This window comes from Phycodurus eques, chromosome 8 (assembly GCF_024500275.1).
Source record: "Phycodurus eques isolate BA_2022a chromosome 8, UOR_Pequ_1.1, whole genome shotgun sequence".
Classification (NCBI taxonomy): domain Eukaryota; kingdom Metazoa; phylum Chordata; class Actinopteri; order Syngnathiformes; family Syngnathidae; genus Phycodurus; species Phycodurus eques.
The window spans coordinates 16,176,846-16,198,277 of NC_084532.1; the positions used below are offsets into that span (position 1 = coordinate 16,176,846).

A 21,432-nucleotide genomic window follows, 5' to 3' on the forward strand; every position below is an offset into this window, starting at 1 on the left:
AAATGGTAACATTCCATGTATTTATGCATGTGTAGGAAAGGTTGACAAAAACACACTTGACAATAATGACAATGCTGTGTAGGGTACCGCAATGAGAAAAAAAATATGTCTCCTTAGGGGACGTTGAAGCCTCCGAGAAGAAGAAAAAAAAAAATAATTAAACGTGTGTGCTCATATTGATGCTTCTACACTCTGTGGGTATTCATTTCTGTACACAATAAGGCTGACCTCGAACTCTATCTCCCTGAGTGTCTCTATTTTCTCGTCAAGGAGTGAAGGAGGGAGGGTATAGAAAAAGCCCTCTGAATGGCTCCCACACTGACAGTTGAAAATCATCAGCTATAGTTTGGGGAAGTAAATAGCGTGGCTTTGGGCGGGTCAATAATTGTACATGGAGACAATTTTGCTGCCTTCTCTGTTAATATAAGTACTGCATCATATATGTGGCATAAAAAAGTCAGTTTGGCAACTACTAAAGCTATTAATTTAGAGCATCTGTGACATTTGGTAGTGCTCCACAAAATGTGTTAAGCACTGCATATAGAAAATCAATTGACACAATCCGTGTGAATTGTTCAGCCACGCCGTGGTACCTCACACTCAAAAATAATCTAAATCCAAAAAAAGATGGGTACAATGTGAGTACTATCTAACTGACTGTGATTTTTTTTGCATTAACAACAATGGATGATGGCAGAAGAACCTGTAAACCTAACAGTCAAAACTAAGACTAAGTAGGAGTAAGTGGCTGCTCTTACCATCATCTGCCTCCTCCTCTTCAGTGGGCAAAGTGAGTTGTCCTTTCCCTTCATTGCTTCTCTCTGCCTCCCTCTGAAGACTCACCACCTCATACACAGCATCACTCTGACCTGTCCTCTCTGGTGCATGCTGCATGGACACACATAGTATAATTTCCTTGATAAACCTTAAGATGCACCAAAGAGGCCAAAATAATTTCTTGTAAATTTGACACACCCCAGAGAAGAGTGTTTTTAAAAACCCTGCTGAATTTGAATGAATTAAAGAAAATAATCACAACAATAATAAAAATAAAAAATAAAAATCACTATGCATGTAAAATGAGGCTCTGAAATCATGAAAAATAAGGGCTGCAGGACTGTGTGGGCATGTTCGCTGAAGGCGCTGGAGACAGCCCTTCACCTGTCCATCAAATAGATTTGCTCGTACGCTATGTGCTCAAGTGTTGGTAATTTCACCTAGAGGCTGAATAACGTGTTCCGCGGTGGTTACGGTTAATACAGTTAACTTTCCCGTGTTTCTGTTATGTGGGAAGACCAACATAAAACAACTAATGATGATGCACTGATGTTTTGGAAGACCCCACCGTAGTCAAGCAAGCTCCTTAGCTCCCTTGTTCTGCTAGGGAACTTCAACGCTCACGTGGGCAATGACAGTGAGACCTGGAGGGGCGTGATATGGATGCAAACTTGCCATCTTTGACTGAAGAGTGTGCAAATTAAGATAGGAATATTTAACAAGATCTAGTAAAATAGCCAAAACTATTTTCTGGAATACATTTTTTTTTTAGCATGCACTACAGTGTATGTCTGAAACAATTAATGGAAGTTACAAGTCCAAGATCAAAGCTGAAGTAATACAAAACAGAACAAACACACATGCCTTTGGGTGTCATAAGCAGGTGATGTTTATTTCTAGTCTATTTACCAAATGTAGTGCTTTAGCCTCTCGCCTGCAGCTTCTAAGTGGATCAATGAGCGTTGATCCAGTATTGATCTGCCCACCCCATAAAATGCCTTTTTCAAGTAACTGATGAGAACAAAAATAGGAAGAATATACCAAATAGAGGTTATAGTAAAGCAAATGAATTTCTCTTTTGATTTTCTCTAAAAAGTAGCTAAGTTTAAATAGGAAAAAGGGTGTTATTAAAAAGGGCTGAGGATCAGAAGTTAGAAGACACCAACTAATATGCCAGAGGCTCCTGTTGACCTGTCAGTTTACAGGGAATAGAATGATTGAAAGAGCTGATTTGTAAATTTGGATTTTATGTACAATAATTAGACAAAGAAAACACTCAGAACATATAAAGAATTAAAATGAAAAATTCCAGTTAACTCAAATTATCATCCACCTAACATTTTGTGTCCATTTATCCTGTACAGGCTCATGCGTGAGATGGAGCCTCTCCCAGGTCCTGACATGCATGTTTTTGGAATGTGTGAGGAATCTGTACTACCCTGAGAAAACGCACACAGACCCACAGAGACATGTAAACTCCACATGCCCCTTCTTTACCACATTCCCTACCGTGCTGCCAAATCAATTAATCAACAATTGACCAATCATATCAATCGCATATTCAAAACAATGTGCTATCGCAAGACTAATGAAATTGAAATTCTTTGAGATGACCTTAAAAAGGTTTGAGGATGCAAAGTCAAATTTTGCAAATATTACAAAGATGTGCCATGAGTGAGTGTTGAAATGAACATGAATATTTAGATATTAGTTTTCCATTTATTTTTCAACCATTTTACTTCAAAGTTTCATGTATTCTTTTATGTTGGTCTATTTTTTTTTTTTTAAGTAAAAAAATGGGTAGGCAAGTTTAAGTTAATGGTAGTTCATACAGTATTAACTATTGGCATGCAGGCCCAATCATCTAGAATCCGTATTCCGACACCAAAACTGACTGCACTAATCCAACGTAACCTTTGCCCATCATATTTTATGAATCATGTTAGTACTTTTTTTTTTAAAGTTATTACTCTTTTAAGGGAAAATAGGACAATAATATTATATATTACGTTTGTGTAGCTCCTGATAGACATCTTCCTAAAAAAATAAAATAAAATAAAAAATAGAGCGAGAATATTATCTTTTAATTAGCTCTTAACCAGTGCACCAGTCTTCCATTTACTAAAGAGATAACTCCGTAGGCAATCAGGCATACAAGTCAGCCTGCCGCCGTTAATTACCAACACGCCAATAATGAGACAGAGCCACTTATTAGCCTGCTACAATGCAAAGCTTTCCCACACTTCACTGCCTTGCCAACTCCCTAATGGCTAACTAGAGTAGATCTGTATTATGTTTTTCTCTTTTTTTCCCCCACTATACTAAGGCAAAAGGAACTAGCTGGTCATCTACTGTCTCTGAGCACATTTAAATCAAAGAAGTTGTGAGGAAACCCACAAGACCAGAACACATTGCGAAGATAAAGGAAGGACACATTTAATTTGCCATAATAAGCAAAGCTCATCATAGCAACATATTTATACAATTTAAATTTGATGACCATGTTGAAATATACATGTACAGTACTTGAATAAATGTATATGTGAACATACCTGTCCAAGTTTGAGGTAGAAGGTCTCACTAAAGGTCTTGCGGCTGAAGTACCAGAAACGTTCATTTGACGGATAAATCCTGACCAAAGTTTCCAGCAGGAAGCGAACTGGCTCCACCACCTCAGTTACGACCAGGTCCACTGCCACTGTCATGTAGACTTGCTTATCTGTCCAGACAATAGATGGTAAGGTGTTGCTCGGCATTACATGAGACTCAAAATAAACTATTTTCGAAACATTATTAAAAATATTATATTGATGTATGAAGTAAAAATGCTCAAACTTGTCCTTGATTCAACAGCTTTTAGATCACACAAGACTTTCAGGTAATATGTCCTTGTTGCGTCCTGCCTCGTGTGTCTAAATGTTCTCAAATTTGTGTGCGTATGTGTGTGTGCATGCATGTGCATCAGACTAGACAGTAGACCAACTAAAGTAGATGGGGCTTTAACTGACGTGCCATCTCCCAGGATTTCAAACTCTCTAAGCCATCCAGTCAGCAAGTTGCCACATTAAAGGTAATTTGTTACCTTTAATAGATTCGGTGAGGGAAGCTTTCAGCCTGGCAGCCATGCTGTGCCAACCACCAGATCATACTGTGTAAATATTTCCCCATTAACTAGAAAACCCAATCATTATAAAATCCAATCAGAAAACTTTGGCTTTTGTACAGCCTTTTGAGACTGGGGGAAGTTTACTTTCCTTTATTTGAAGGTAAGCAGGTCATTTAGGCACTGTTTGTTTGATTATGTGGTTAGTAGGTTAATGAAAATATCAATTTCTATTAGACTCTTGTTGGCTAAAATAAGTATCAGATTTAAAAAAATATATATTTTTGTCTTCTCAACTTCTTAAAGAAAGCCAAACATGTTCCAATGATAATTAAATATATTTTTTAGTCATTTAGATCAAACATACATCTATAGTACAGATTAGACTTTACACCAATCTGATCGGCATCGGTCGATATTGAGGATTTTATGCTGATCGGCTTTAATGTCATAATTCGCCGATCCGATCAATGACGTAATTGATTGGCTTCGCAAAAGACATCGTTGCCATCGTGCACAGTATTTTTGAATCTAAAAGCATGTTTATTTTTAGCCTTGTCGCGTGTCTTTTGACCTAGTACTTTAATATCTGACGGCCAATAAAGTTATTTAAAACAATATTTTTAAAAACATGTTGGCGGTGTAGGACAGACAACACGTAATGCCCAGATCAGACTACAAGACAAATGTGCTCTTTCACGATTGCACTATGTCAGACTACTGCAAAATCTTATATTACGATACCACTTAATCCCGTTTTTCACTGGGTAAGAACGAAATGGGGGGGGGGGGGGGGGGGGGGGGGAACGTGTGTTGGTGGTCATGGGTGCTCTGGAGAGGACTTTCATTTAAGGCTTGTTTGAGGTATAGGCTTCTTTATACTCGTGCGGACGGTGGCCGCGCTGGAGTCACTGCGGCTATCCGGCGCGTAGTTTACCTTTATACTCGAGCGCAACCCACGCGCGCAGTTTTGAAACTGTACTGCAGTTCACCTTCAAGTCGGGGGTGTCACTACAGCTAGTATTGTCCTCTGCATTTTTTGCGCCATTTCCGGTAGCCGTTTTTACTTTCCTTTTAGTAACAAGGAACAAAGCAACAACAATGGCGACTGTGTAACAGTGTCTGCTAGAACACATAGACCTAGATGACCAGATGATACGTTTAATTACGCTGCAAAATCGATCGAAAAGGCGGCGGCATAGATGGTATGTCGAACGCTGAATAAGTCATCACAGCATGTGACTAAAACGGACCAATCATGAGAGACGATCTCAGCGGCGTTCAACGCGCAGCAACTATTTTTGCCGTGTGTGCGGCAAGCTACGCAGAGGGGCCACGCGGGGCAATTCGTCGGTCACGTGACGCAATGCGGGCGCTGTCGGTCGCGCGACTGCGGTAGTATAAAGAGGCCTTATGTTCACATACATTTAATACGATACAGCTCGCAAGCAGGCAACAAAACGTGATGTAGCCTAGCAAGCTAGTGCTAGCACTAAAGGCTGTGCGTAAACATGCTGCCATTCTGTTGAATCATGCTCTAAAGCTTCAGTGTGGGTGAAGTAATTTCATTACAATAAAGTAATTTCATTACAGTAAGTTAGCACCATTATTTCTGTCATGTTGTAACGTTGGTTTGACCTGACTGATTAGAATACATGATCTGACTAGAGCAGTGATTTCCAACCTTTATGGAGCCAAGGAACATATTTTACAATTGAGAATCTCACGGCACACCAACAAACAAAAATGTCACAAAAAGTGGATACATTAATTACTGTATTTACTTCCTGCCATCTAATAGAAAACCATTCATTTGTTCTGTCTGTCACTATTTCTCACTGTCAGAAATAGAGGAACAAAGATACATTATTTATTGTAAATATATTTTTGGGAGCAATTAAGTACACAAGTACATACAGTAGATGAACAGGTCATTTAATTAGACACATTGCTCCATTTTGTGATCGGATCGGTGATCGGCTATCGTTTTTTTAAACTCGCTGATCTGTGATCCTGATCGTGTAAAGCCTAGTACATACTGTATTTAAACTTGTAAGCCACTCAAATTGTAATTAGAATTGCATCAAAGTTTGAGGACGGAATTGAAAAAAAGGCCTGTTTTCTCAAGTTTTGAGGCGCTCAGCCATGCAAAACAAAGTCATTAAGTGCAATGTGTATACAAGTCAGACACGGACATGGCTTGAAGAATGACAGAAATGCGAAAGTGCAAAGTAAATTAGACAAGAAAAGATAAATAAATAAAATCTCCAACTACTGAGTTTGATTCAGTTTCTCACATGAGTGGATATCGCTTTGACAAGCCACAAGTCACAAGGCTTGTATGGTACAAGACTATGTATGCTAAGCTGTACATCAAATAATAATGAAAATTACATCCATCCATCCATTTTCTGAGCCGCTTCTCCTCACAAGGGTCGTGGGCGTGCTGGAGCCTATCCCAGCTATCATCGGGCAGGAGGCGGGGTACACCCTGGACTGGTTGCCAGCCAATCGCAGGGCACATACAAACAAACCATTCGCACTCACATGCACACCTACGGGCAGTTTAGAGTCTCCAATTAATGCATGTTTTTGGGATGTGGGAGGAAACCGGAGTGCCCGGAGAAAACCCACACAGGCACAGGGAGAACATGCAAACTCCACACAGGCGGGGCCGGGGATTGAACCCGGGTCCTCAGAACTGTGAGGCTGACGCTCTAACCAGTCGTCCACCGTGCCGCCCATGAAAATTACATTTCAGGTAAAATGAAAGCATGTGTACATCCCCATACCACATCCCCAATAATGTATGAATAATCTATGGTGTGCAACCATCGAGCATGACCACTTAATTTCCATCCATCCATCCATTTTCTGAGCCGCTTCTCCTCACTCGGGTCGCGGGCGTGCTGGAGCCTATCCCAGCTGTCATCGGGCAGGAGGCGGGGTACACCCTGAACTGGTTGCCAGCCAATCGCAGGGCACATAGAAACAAACAACCATTCGCACTCACAGTCATGCCTACGGGCAATTTAGAGTCTCCAATTAATGCATGTTTTTGGGATGTAGGAGGAAACCGGAGCGCCCGGAGAAAACCCACGCAGGCATGGGGAGAACATGCAAACTCCACACAGGCGGGGCCAGGGATTGAACCCGGTTCCTCAGAACTGTGAGGCTGATGCTCTAACCAGTCGGCCACCATGCCGCCCACTTAATTTCCATTGTAGGAGAATTACAATGACAAAAATATTACTAAAATAGCCAGCTGTCCCCAAAAAATTATACTGGAAATGGATCATCATTTTTTTAATTTAATACCATGTCCCACCAGGCATCCTGCAATTGTTTGTGATACTCAATATGTATCAACTAAATTACATCAACTTCAAATAAATGGTTCAGCAATGCCATACCTTAATATTTAAAATTAACAAAGTGGTAAAATTTTGGGTCTACGCTCATATCTCAAGAACTGTTACAGACCTACACAATTACAACATGACCCCCGCCACCCCAGAAAAAGAGACCGTGATAAGTGTTCTGTGCAGAAAACGCAGTGACAGTGGACATGACAAACCTGGAATGTAATGTACAATGTACATAAATGTCTGAGTCAAATTTTATAAAACCTTTAGCATCAAAAATGTTAAATTGGTGACAAAAAAAATAACATTTCGATGTCTAAAAGCAAATAAAATTCACACACGTCTTTAGTATCATGGAAGTTAGGCTTTCAAAGGGGCAAGTCAAACCTTTAGGTGTATCTTCATTAAGGGGTTGGAAGGCTGCAATATTGGGGTTCCATGTTCCTGTGATCACATAGGCCTTTCCATCAGAGCTTTTCCCCATCGACTCCTGGGCAGTTAGTAGAGATTGATTTTTATTTTTTTTATTTAATACCAACTGTATACTTATTAAACTGACTATAATGCTTTGCACTGTCAAATACACAGTATAACAAATAAAGTGCAGAAGTAGGCAGAGTCTAATATCATATGCAGTACTTAATATAAAAAGGCACACAATCATCCAATAGTCATCCACTTATAATTCACAGATGCAGTACATGGGTCTCCTGTACTCACCATGTCTAACAGATGCATGTCACTATTGCAAACCTTCTGGCCAGGACTCAACAGCATTCCAAAACACCTTGAAAGAGGACACAGGAACTGTACTCAAGTTGAAACAATTACAGACAATTGTTATTATCTATTATTTATATGCATTTTTAGTATCGCAGTGCCTTCACGGTATATCAGAGGTTGCATGCCATCGATTGGAATAACAGAAATTCTACCGTTTTGTGCACAACATGGGTCAAAATGAGTCTGTGACCTGGTTTAAGTCTGACATCATTCCGATTTGTCAATTGAATTCAAAAGACGATAAACGCATAAGTCTTGCAAAACGACTCGATCAGATTTCTGTGTATTTGTGACGTAAAAAATTAACACATTATTCATGTATCTGCCCATTTAGTGGTTGCTAAACACACACTCATCTCGGGAATAATTGCTGAGTGACAATGCGGCTGCGTCTTGTGCAAAGCGTTACCTGCCAACCTCAGAGGAGTTGAGGACTAAATGGCTTCAATTTATTTTGACAGAAATTACTAAGTATTTAGGAACATTTCACACAGTGCTTGAATTGTACTTGTACAATTTCCACAGGGTGCAGTAAGGTTCTTCAAGTTTGGGATGCCATCCAGTGGTTAGCATGGGAATATCTAAAAAATATTTAGCGACATTAATTGCATAAGACATGTAAGACACTAGTTTAGTACGATTCAAGCATATTGGACAATGGCTTTTTAGGTGTATTCACAGTAAACAGATTGTAGATATACAGTATGCGGCACAGATTTTTTGAGACAAAGCCAAGTGATCAGCTTTTGAACATACTGTATACTGCAAATAGAAATATCCACTGGCTAAGAAAATAAAAGGGCAGGTGTCTGTCTCCTGGTGAGGGAAATTGGAGGTAAGTGACTGGGAAGGCAAAGGAAGGGGGGTGAGAATGACCTAGTTCTTTGGTGCAGGCATGCAGCCTCTGTATAAGAGTGCAATAAAGGAGGGTGTGTGTGTGGGGGGGTTGGATGATGATGATGCTTTTTTAGAAAGACTAAAGTTATCCTTTTTATTGTTTTTTTTCCACACACAGCCACCGGAAATGTTAACAGATTTCTTCCACGAGATGTTGCCAGGCTTTGGTCATGAATTATTCATTTTGACAAGGTTTAAGGAAGACAAGCATACAGTAGTTCTTAACCTCTTCCTCTCATTAAATTGGCATTGACATTTAGTGAGTCATAGAACAAAAGCATTGTCTCCCATTATTCTCACAGTATGTTCACGAGAGACACCCCCACCCACACACACCTAACAATTGATATTAGCCCAGATGTCAGTCCTAACATTTATAAAAAAAATAAAAATAAAAAGCATAGGATTTGGCAAACTGAAATTCCATGCTAGTAAATTGAGTTGGACTTTTAATTGTCCCACCTATTGCCTTTCAGGTGAAGATGACACATTGGATCATAAGACTGCCTCTCACCTTTCAATGCCGAGTTCTTGGTTGCTAATTTGCTGAACTGTAATCACAACTTTCTTCTGAACACTCTGTCGCAGCTTGAAGTACAATTTATCTCTGTCCTTGGGGACTGGACTGTGAAAAGGAAGAAAGAGCAGGTTATTAAATATAAACCTACCTCCTGTCATACAGTATGTTATTTTGCAGTGCTTCTTCAGTAGGTTAAGGATACCTTGGGCATGAGAAAAGGACAGATGATAGTAGTACATGAAAATGAATGTCTTATGACAAAAAAATGGGGGTGCAACAAATGACCATCTTTTTCTTTTCTACCTGCGTACAAACACATTTTTACATTCCATGCCACAATGTAATTTCTATGCAAATAGTGATATTGTAAAAACTTTATTATGATGAATCATTATAAGCTACTAAATGAATCATTAATTTCAGGGTCTATTAAGTACCAAAACAAGTTTGGTCAACTTTGGGTTTTTTTTGGTGGGGGCGGGGGGACAAGCACAAGTCTGTATTCATTTGTATGCATTGACCAAATACCTGAAGTTTCCTTTGCCATCCTCTTCCTTAATCTCCAGAGAGACAGTAAAAATAAAGAGGTCACTGTCAAGAGGACTCAAGAGCGGCATATCTCTGATATCGGCTGGGCGTGAAGAGCGGCGAAAAGCTGTAGAAAAACTGTACAAGATTCGACTGACCTACAAGGAAAAAAGGTAAGAGAGGATCACAACTACACTAAAATTGTATGGACAAAACAGAAAAAACACAAATTTAATGAGAGAAAGAGGAACAGGTGGGGTAGTGAGGTAGAAACGGGCATGGCAACGAGGAGTGAAGAGGAACACGGAAGGAGGCGAGGATAACAAAAAGAGAAGTGGAGAGCAAAAAGCATCATTCTGACAGAGGTGAGAATGAATATACAGTATATGAAATACATTGTTCAATGCAGAGGTGGGTAGGAACGTGCAACATTTACTCCGTTACATTTACTCAAGTAACATTTTGGATAAATTGTACATGGAGCAGTTTTAATGCATCACACTTTTTAATTTTACTTGAGTATATGTGTTGTGAAGAAACGGTACTTTTACAATGATCTACATGCCGCTCTTTATTTTCATTTATCAAGCATTGCACGCGTAGTCTATTTTTAGACTTTCGTTTTCGACTTCCGCATCAGCACAGTGGGTACGGAAAGTATTCAGACCCCCTTAATTTTTTCACTGTTATATTGCAGCCATTTGCTAAAATCATTTAAGTTAATTTTTTTTCCTCACTGTACACACAACACCCCATATTGACAGAAAAAAAGCGGAATTGTTGAAACACACAGCCATAAGTATTCAGACCCTTTGCTCAGTATTTAGTAGAAACACCCTTTTGAGATAATACACCCATGAGTCTTTTTGGGAATGATGCAACATGTTTTTCACACCTGGATTTGGGGATTCTCTGCCATTCCTCCTTGCAGATCCTCTCCAGTTCTGTCAGGTTGGATAGCGAACATTAGTGGACAGCCATTTTCAGGTCTCTCCAGAGATGCTCAATTGGGTTTAAGTCAGGGCTCTGGCTGGGCCATTCAAGAACAGTCACGGAGTTGTTCTGAAGCCACTCCTTTGTTATTTTAGCTGTGTGCTTCGGGTCATTGTCTTGTTGGAAGGTGAACCATTGGCCCAGTCTGAGGTCCTGAGCACTCTGGAGAAGGTTTTTGTCCAAGATATCCCTGTACTTGGCCGCATTCGTCTTTCCTTCCATTGCAACCAGTCGTTCTGTGCCTGCAGCTGAAAAACACCCCCACTGCACCACCACTATGCTTCACTGTTGGCACTGTATTGGACAGCTGATGAGCAGTGCCTGGTTTTTTTCCACAACATACCGCTTAGCATTAAAGCCAAAAAGTTTTATCTTGGTCTCATCAGAAAAGATAATCTTATTTCTCACCATCTTGGAGTCCTACAGGTGTTTTTTTAGCAAACTCCATGCGGGCTTTCATGTGTCTTGCACTGAGGAGAGGCTTCCGTCGGGCCACTCTGCCATAAAGCCCAGACTGGTGGAGGGCTGCAGTGATGGTTGACTTTCTAGAACTTTCTCCCATCTCCCGACTGCATCGCTGGAGCTCAGCCACAGTGATCTTTGGGTTCTTCTTTACCTCTCTCACCAAGGCTCTTCTCCCCCAATTGCTCAGTTTGGCCGGACGGCCAGCTCTAGGAAGGGTTCTTGTCATCCCAAACGTCTTGCATTTAAGGATTATGGAGGCAATTGTGCTTTTAGGAAGCTTTCGTGCAGCAGAAATTTTTTGGTAACCTTGGCCAGATCTGTGCCTTCCCACAATTCTATCTCTGAGCTCTTCAGCCAGTTCCTTTGAGCTCATGATTCTAATTTGCTCTGACATGCACTGTGAGTTGTAAGGTCTTATATAGACAGGTATGTGGCTTTCCTAATCAAGTCCAATCAGTACAATCAAACACAGCTGGACTCCAGTGAAGGTGTAGAACCATCTCAAGGATGATCAGAAGAAATGGACATCACCAGAGTTAAATATATGAGTGTCACAGCAAAGGGAAAGAATACCTACGACTTTGTGATATTTCTGTTTTTCTTTTTTAATAAATCTGCAAAAATCTCAAAAATTAAAAAAAAATTTTCTGTCAATATGGGGTGCTGTGTGTACATTAATGATGGGGGAAAAAATGAACTTTTAGGATTTTAGATAATGGCTGCAATATAACAAAGTGATCCAACCTGACAGAACTGGAGAGGATCTGCAAGGAGGAATGGCAGAGAATCCCCAAATCCAGGTGTGAAAAGCATGTTGCATCATTCCCAAAAAGACTCATGGGTGTATTATCTCAAAAGGGTGTTTCTACTAAATGCTGAGCAAAGGGTCTGAATACTTATGGCTGTGTGATATTTCAGTTCTTCTTTAATAAATCTGCAAAAATTTCAACAATTCCGTTTTTTTTCTGTCAATATGGGGTGTTGTGTGTACATTGAGGGAAAAAAATTAACTTAAATGATTTTAGCAAATGGCTGCAATATATGTGCTGTTTAACAAATGGGAACAATGCAGTATAAGACCATTTCTTGGAGCTGAATTTGCCTGAATTTATTTTACACATTTTATTTTATTTATTGTTTTACATGAAGTGATATTGTTCAGTAATATCTGAATTTGCACGTTCATATTTTTAGTTATTTTAATTTTATTTGATGATCATGCGCTGATTTAAAAAAAAAATCTGAAGTTACTAGTTAGTATTTGAGTAGGTTTTTTTTTTTCCACCTGAGTATTTTCTTACTCTTACTCGAGTAATTATTTGGAGGGCTGCTTTTTAAATTTTACTTGAGTCATAAAATTCTAAAGTAACAGTATTCTTACTTGAGCACAATATTTGGCTACTCTACCCAACTATCACTCAATATCAGTAACATACAAATTACAGTCCCAAAATGAAAACGAAGGATAGGCGGTATGGAAAATGAATGAATGAATGAAAAAGCAAAGGAGAAGACAATAGTGCCATCTGGTGTCTCATCAGTCTACCTGCTGTAGGACTCAAATTTCACAAGTCCATATTTGGCTACTTTGTGAATTTGTTAAACCTTGCTATGGCAGGGGCATCTGTAATAACAATACTAATTGTTTACTATAGATTTTAAGCTTAATCATGTGAATGGTTAAGGAACATGTTCACAGTTTTTTATTTAAAATCAGCTTGTTGTCAAGTAGTGAGTGACCTCTCTTACAGCTTGGACTACTATAAATGGGTTTGTTGCCAAAACGAATGCAACTTTCACGCAGAGCAAACCTTTGCATGAAGGTTGTATGTTCCATGAAGTGATAAAAACAGTGCTTAGCTACAGTGTGTGTAATTCAAGCTTACCGCTTCTTTGATATGGCAGGAGAAGACGTGGATTTGGAAGTCTTCAGAACTCCGATAACTCTCAGTAAAGCAAAAGCAGTCACTTTCCACAGAATCGTCACGTCCACGAGCACAAAACAAGACCTTGTAAATTGGGAAGGAACAAATCTCTGTACCCGATGACTGGTCCACAACCCTACAGAAAAGTATTATAAGAATCATTTACACAGAAGACTTAATGGAGTGAAATAATACAAGGATAGTAGAACTAAAGTTGAACAGTTCGTTCCCAGAGTTCTACAACCAATTTGTTTGGATTTAAAAAAATAAAAAAATAAAAAATCTGAGTCACGTCACAGATAAGCTTTATGCATTTTACTTTACAACATTCTTGCATACAAATGTGTAAAAAGAAGTTCACTTTGAATAGTCAAATTAAAAAAAGTGACAAGGCGTATGTTAGGCTGGAGTCTCGAAGAGTTGAATGACTAAAGTTTGCATGTGCAAAAACATGCACAAACTTGATTGCTCACGCCTCATGCAAACAGATGTGGAAGCTGATCTACTAACTGGGTGCACCAAAGATTTCGTCTGCCAAATGAGCAAACAGGCGCAGTTCATTTAGCAAGTGCTGTGAAGTGTAGATGCAAACATGATTAATATAGCATACACAATGAGAAAACCTGAGACAAATTGCGATGGCTAATTTTGCGTCTTTAAATACCGCATCTAAAAGGCAGGTGAAGACCTGCTCCACTGTATGTAACCATGACTGCGGTTACTGTGGTGAGGAGGAGGCGCATGAAAAATTAGAGGCGGCAGGATGAATGGTTCTTTTCTACTTGTTACAAATGTTTTTTTTCCAGGGCTGATACTGATACCGATTATTATTAGTCAAGGCCGATAACGGATATTTGGAGCGGATATTCACTCAAAATATTGGCATCAAAATTTTTAATAATACAAACTCCAACCCTTTCCTTAAATGCCTTTTTATGCATATGTTCATTAAAAAGCTATTCAAATTTGCAACATGTTGAAAGTTTTTTTTTTTTTTTTAATAAATCATAGACAATAGACATCTTTCTTTTAAAATTCTAACAAAAAGCGCAGCATGCTTTATAACGTTAAATTAAGTTAAACAAATAAATAGCCCCCATAAAGTTTTCTACAGTAAAAAATAAATAAATACATTTTAAAAATCCAAAATTTAAATATAAAGAAATGTTACTCTTTAACTTATCTGACTTTTAAGTTCTAACAAAAATAAATTGTGCAGGGCGTTCCCAGGGTCAACAGCTGGTAAATGGACTGCACTAATATAGTACTTTATCTACACTAGGGGTGTCAAACTATTTTTTTGTCTCGGGTCGCATTGTAGTTATGATTTAAACTATAAAGAGGGCCGTTAGAACTGTGAAACCATATAAAGGTTTAATCATCACCAAAACATATTATTACCATTCCACAACAAATTGAGGGAAAACTAGTTTTTAAATCAGAAGACAAGGATAATAGTTTGTTCGAGTATTGTTTAAGTTACTGTAGAAGAAGGGTTCGGTCACAGAAAAATGCAATCTCTCAACATTATTGTTTATTATTATGACAATTTGGAATTTGGGTACAGATTTTAGCAAAAACCACAGAAATTGACTAGCATGATTTGCTTTCGTGGGCCACATAAAATGATGTGGCAGGCCGCATCTGGCCCCCGGGCCTCGATTTTGATACCCATGATCTACACCATCACAGTGCCCAAAGCACTTTACAAAGCCTCACATTTACACACATATTCACACACTTTGACATACAGACAGGATTCGAACCGGCAGGGCTTTGGTAACTGGACGACCCACTCTACCAACTGAGCCACAGCTGCTCTCTCAAAAAGTAATGGCCCCCTAAACCTAATAACTGGTTGGGCCACCCTCAGCAGCAACAACCGAAGTCAAGCGTTTCCTGTTACTGGCAATGAGTCTTTCACATCTCTGGAGATATTTTGGTCCTTTCTTCCTTGCAGAACTGTTTGAATTCAGCAAAAATTGATGGTTTTCAATGCCAATGCATTTCAAACAGACAAGTATGGACTTTGACTAGGTCACGCCAAAACCTTTATTTCGTTTTTTAAGACATTCAGAAGTTGACTTGCTGATGTGCTTTGGATCGTAATCCTGCTGCTGTCTTGATTTTCTTTTTTCTTTCACAAAATGGCTTACCTCACAGAGCCTTCTGGTCCACAGGGTACATGTAAAGTAATGGGGATCGGGATGGCACTCTCAGCCCGCAAGGTAGCCATTGCCCTCTGTGCTTCAGCTTCATTACGAGGGGCTTTGACCCAAGTGCAGCCCAGGTACGACAGCTTGTTGAACTGCACACTGTCCTCCTCTTGGATGGTGGGGCTAGCCGGTGCAGGACAGGGCGACGATACCTCTGTTGGCAGACATGAAATGAAATGAATTTGAATTTAATTGTATTTGTTTTTACTGACATGTCTGGTGTCAGTTTATTAAGCCCGCACTCATCCCTATTGCCAAATGGGAGTTCAATTCACAAATGGCTACTATGGGCCCAGTATGCCACCACACTATTGTGGCAACTAGAAGCTACTGTCCAGGGTTTCAATCTCAACAAAACACTTGTGCATTAATGAAGAGAGAGCGTTAATGACATTAGTCCAAATGGGCAAAAATGTAAAGATGAAAAAGGGTGACAGAATGGCACAGGATGTTAGGAATTCTTCTTTAAAATGACCTGGAATTGTCTTGCTTCACAAACAGGAAGCAGAACAATGAGCACAGCAGAAGAACTTCCACTGCTGACTGGGTTTTATTTCACACTACACTAACTATTTCCTCTCAGTTCACTCAGCAATATGGAAGCACCAGTGCTAGTGGTGTAAATAATCTGATTACTTGGGGAAAATTCAAACAAATACTGTTGTTTGTCTGTCTGAAATCCTGAAGGCCATTAAACTACTGGATGACTGCAGCTTAACAATACCTGGTGGTTGGAGCTCCAGGGCTTGGACTTCTGGGTTGCTGTGCTTCTCCATCTTTTCCACACTGCTCTTCTCCACCTTCACGTCATCGTCGTCATCATCATCATCATCATCCAGCACTTCCTCCATGGCTTTCTCTAGCTGCTCACTACCATTCAAAGACATCTGGAGGATGAAAGGAGAGCATGAACAGTGAAGGGGAGGGTAAAGAGAAAAGATAACGGTAACACACCATGAAGAAGAGCAGGAAGTTTCCTGAAATGTGTGAATAATTTATACTATGTACTGTATACTATGGCCATGTCAACATGAATGCGGCTGTTTTTTTATGAAGTATATTTTTCTTTGCATTGGCTTGGTTTTAGCCCTTCATCTACCCATAAGATCCCTTCCTCTAGCCCGGTTCGAATAGGCTCTAGTTCCCTCATGACTAATGAGGACAAACCGTATACCAAATAGATGGATCTACATTTACTCACTCATATAGGTCACTGAAAACAGACTTTTGAACTTTTCACTTCACTTCAATTTAATTTTTTTTTTTAAGTCTGGGAAATATTTATGAAAAATATAATGTATTTTTTACTATATGACAAAGTGTAATATGCTATTTATTTATTACTTCACATTGAAGTGTGTTGTTAGTGAAGGTTTACATTCACTATCATGACTTTCCTCAATTTGCCATTGTTATTATCAAGCATTTTTCCAGAGATTTCTTTCTTCAGGCTGGTTACAATGGCCTGACAGTTAGGGGTTGTTGAACCATCTTGCTAAAGCTTAACAGCCTAGAGAAGAAAGTAGCAGTAGATGTTTACATTAAACAGACGTAAAACGTCTTTGGTTAAATTACCAGACAAAGCAAAGTGTGAAAAGCAATCTTACAAGCCCGACATGGATCTCATGCTATCTGCTTCTCACATAAAACACTACTTGTATAGTTATATGTTTTGTTGTACGTTAGTAAGGTTGAGAAGCTCCGGGAGCACATAACTCTTGCCTTACGTGTCGCGAGTTTTATAAATTTAATAATGTAAATCTATTTCTACTTAGCTATACAAGTCTTGTGGTATATACTCAACAGTAGCTGAAATGAAATACCTTCAAAATATCCATCTTTTCTTTTGAACTTTGAGTCAACACCTATTTTTTTTTAAACAGCTTGCGGCCACTGGCTTGGGTCCGAAAATCAGCTACCCGCACAGTGCCTGTTGTATTGTTCGGAAAAAAATAAGAAGCAAAAACAATCATAGCATTTTTTCATATCTCAAAACGTTATGCACCATAGGGGAATCCTAAAAATACTCCTTCTGTTTTTTAAAATGTGAATTTCATATAAAGTTTGCATAATTATTTTTATTTATGTAAATGCGTTGTAGTTGTTGAAACTACAGAAACATATTTTGCAATTGGCATGATGTTTTGGTTGGTGATTAGCATTTCAGACAATTTCCATCATGCATGACTACTTTTTATCAGGTCCGCATTTTTTTTTTTTTTTTTTTTAAACGATTCATTATTATTTAGCCATGATTTCACATACAATTTCTCCAATGTTTTTTTGTGTTTTACATAGCCATCCAACCATTTTCCGGACCTCTTAATAGTAAATTCCAACCTTGGGGGTGACATAATTTGCATATTATAGCTTTAATTACATACGATCTATCTGTCTTCTGAGATGCGTTTCTGACCTTAAGCCTCGGTTTGCCCTCAGTGCCTTGTGGTGACCCAGTAGCACCGGGCTGGACCAGGACAAACTCCTCGCTGGTGACGGTGGCCACAGACTCTGTGGAACTGCTGACTTTGCGCAGAGAGGAGCTGTCATCCATGATTGACTCTTCTTCTCAGGAAGTGCAGGGGAGACTTCAGTTGGATCTCTCCCCTTCCCTCCCTCGTTCAGCCAGTTCTGGACACAAAATAAGCTTGTGTTACAACTTACATTACATTTGGACAGTTAAAGCCTTTCTAACTTCTTTATGGGTCTATGGGAGTGACACTACTCAAATTAAATTGTATAAAAGTTAGATGTAGAAAACCTACACAAACAACTTAAAACCTCAAGTTATAGTATAAAAGCAGAAACATGAAAAAAAATTATGTTGGCTCATATCATATGCATAATTGTTGGATAAAGAAGACTTTTGTTTCGTTTTGTTTTTGCTTCTTCATTGAGACAGACGTTGCGCAGTTTTTTTGTTTCTTCCTGTGTATTGATTAAATGTGAGGAGCGATATGATGAATACTGTGGGCAAAATATTGTAATATTGTGATAACACATTATCATGAACTTTGCTACAATGTGATATACACCCCTATTGCTTTGGAACAGATTGGTTACATTTCTATTGGGGGAAAAAAACAATTACTTTTTGTTGCCGTGTTTGTTCAATTGTATTTTCTGAAATCTTTACCCAGATTAGGCCAGTTATCAGTGCTGCCTGAGCTATAATCAATATAATGTGACAATCTTAATGAGATAAGTAGAAAAGATGTCCTAACCAAGCAGCAGCCTTACTTACTACTACATGCTTTGTGGAAATTTGCTGAAATCTGCATTGGGCTGTAATACACAATTATTTTAATCAATTAATCTGTCAATTGTTTTGATCATGAATCAGAGAATTACATTATAATTTTCATCTCTTTATTCATGTCACCGTGCCTGCATGGGTTTTCTCCGGGCACTCCGGTTTCCTCCCACATCCCCAAAAAATGCTCGGTAGGTTAATTGACGATACTAAATTGCCCGTAGGTGTGAATGTGATTGCGAATGGTTGTTCGTTTATATGTGCCCTGCGATTGGCAACCAGTTCAAGGTGTACCCCGCCTCCTGCCCTATGATAGCTGGGATAGGCTCCAGCACACCCGCGACCCTAGTGAGGAGAAGCGGCTCAGAAAATGGATGGATGAATGGATGGATCTCTTTATTCAAAAACATGACATTTCAAGTTGACAGAGCAGAAAATGCACAAGCATAAATTGATTATGATTCAGTTACTGGTTTGTTCTGTAACATGTCACAGAGATTGTTGAAAATGTCGTATTTTGATGAAAACACAAAAGATAATCACACTGCTTTCATGGAGGACTGTAGAAATAAAAAAATATTTACAGTTGAGAGGCTCAAATGAGAGGCTTTGGACAATTTTAAGCTAAACAAGTTCTCTCAACGATTAATCGATTATCCAAATAGTTGTCAATTGATTTGATAATCCATTAGTTGTCGACTCATTGTTGCACATTTAATGTGCATTAATATAGATTGTCATATTAATGCAGATTAAATGCGGATGGGAAAAAACAAAAGGATGCTTTCATTCATTCTAGACGCATGATTTCATTTACACACACCATGACGACTGATAATAATACATTCACAAAGACACAAGGACAGCAACCGCATCATGTGCTCCAATCACACTTATTCAATTATGGCAAGTAGCATGAACAACCCAGGCAAATAATGGGTCACTTACTGTAGGAACTGGCATGGAGAAACAACCCAGATCAGAAACACACAGCAACAGCAAATGTAGGGAAAAGTTTTAAAGTTCTCTTCAGTCTCCTTTCTGTCCTGTTCCAGGCAACTAGCTAACATGTACTAGCTGACATATACAAATGTGTCACACTTCATGTACTTGGCACCAATATAAAGCACACTCAGAATGTCATAATGTGACCCTGTTTGTATAATAGCTGCATTTATTGTTTCCACATATATAAACAAATATATAGGTGCAGTACAACAATGTCCTCCTTGTGTGTCTGTAATTGATTAATAACAATCGCCCCATTTCTAGTGAGCAGTAAAGTTCGATTAAATTTTAATGCAGTGCACAATTGCTGACTTATTTGTTTCCATTGTCACAAATTTCAAAGTGCATCCAAAATTACTGATCCACACCAATGTTTAGCACACGCCAAGAATTAAAAACAAAACAAACAAAATCCAAACTTACTGATCCATACCAATGTTTAGCACATGCCAAGAATTAAAAACAAAAACAAAAAAAACAAACAAACAAAAAACATGAAATGCTAGATCTACTCCACTGTTTACATTGTCGTGATCCTCTTTGTTAAAGGGGACAATTTGCCAAACCAACTTTTTTATCTTTTTCTCGTATTTGGGATGTAATATGGTCCCCATGGTGTCTCAGTAAATGTGAACTATGAATTAAACTCACTCACACATTTCTGAGTTTCAGATGTTTTTCTGCCAAGAGACCTGAAATCAGGTCATTCAAATTTCTCGAGCTTATCTACATCACTCGTGAAGATCTCTGCCTACCTCTCCACTCCTGAGCCAGCGTTGTTAACATGACAAACACATCAACTATCACAAGTGGGTCTTCTACACAGACTCAACCAATCAGACGGGGCGGTTTTAGGCAAATATGACACTTTTATATTAAGTCCATGTCAGAGAGTCACTCTATGAATGTCTAAATAGCCAAAATACAGGACCTTTAAATTCATTCGAAGTTGTCACTGTGACACAGTGGTAATTATGAAGATGACACTACTTTCGAACCTAATGCGGCCATCATCCTTCCTACACACTGTGCATTGGATACACAAGCTGCGCTGAACTGAATGGCCCTAAACTAAACTTCTTGATGGAAAAGTGTCTAAATTAGCACCCGGTCATTACGAGCCTTAGTCTGCTCCTGCAGCACCAGTTGGCAACATTGCAAACCAAACACTACTTACTCGAAGTGGAAACACTGAATAGTAGGACATTATTTGAAGTCAGGCAGCTACACAACAGCAAAACACACTGAACTTACAAACTGCATTGCATCAGAGAGGGGGTGCATGTCTGCAGGATGTATTATACAGTTGTTTTCTGACAAATAATAACCAGTACATAAACAGTTACAACCCCAACAGTGAAGTTCCTAGGCCTGGACACCTGATGGAGAAACTTGACAAATTCATCAATCCATTTTCTATAGCACTTGTCCTCATTAAGGTCACAGGTGAACTGGAGGCCATCACAGCCGACTTTGAGCGAGAGGGTGCGGGCTTCTCGCCCAAAGTCAGCTGGGAAATGCTCCATATTACCAGTGACAGTAAAGAGGACAAGCGCGACACAAAATGGATGGATGAATTAAATGTTGTTTATCAATCAA

At 39.1% G+C, this 21,432-nt stretch overlaps 1 protein-coding gene across 4 annotated transcripts in view; it reads right to left on the bottom strand.

Moving 5' to 3' along the window:
* Positions 1-21,432, bottom strand: part of rabgap1l (RAB GTPase activating protein 1-like) — a 110,023-nt gene that overhangs the window by 87,046 nt on the left and 1,545 nt on the right. For all 4 annotated transcript variants that reach the window (XR_009769002.1, XM_061682938.1, XM_061682937.1 and 1 more), the window contains exons 2-11: positions 17,989-18,203; positions 16,297-16,459; positions 15,513-15,726; positions 13,318-13,492; positions 9,974-10,131; positions 9,440-9,550; positions 7,966-8,032; positions 7,633-7,735; positions 3,330-3,496; positions 759-888 (exon numbers count right to left, since the gene is read on the bottom strand). Coding sequence is in view for 3 of the 4 variants with exons in the window: in XM_061682938.1 (XP_061538922.1) it covers positions 759-888; positions 3,330-3,496; positions 7,633-7,735; positions 7,966-8,032; positions 9,440-9,550; positions 9,974-10,131; positions 13,318-13,492; positions 15,513-15,726; positions 16,297-16,459; positions 17,989-18,126 (1,426 nt within the window). In the remaining variant the exon portion in view is untranslated. The remainder of the gene's footprint in view (positions 1-758; positions 889-3,329; positions 3,497-7,632; positions 7,736-7,965; positions 8,033-9,439; positions 9,551-9,973; positions 10,132-13,317; positions 13,493-15,512; positions 15,727-16,296; positions 16,460-17,988; positions 18,204-21,432) is intronic.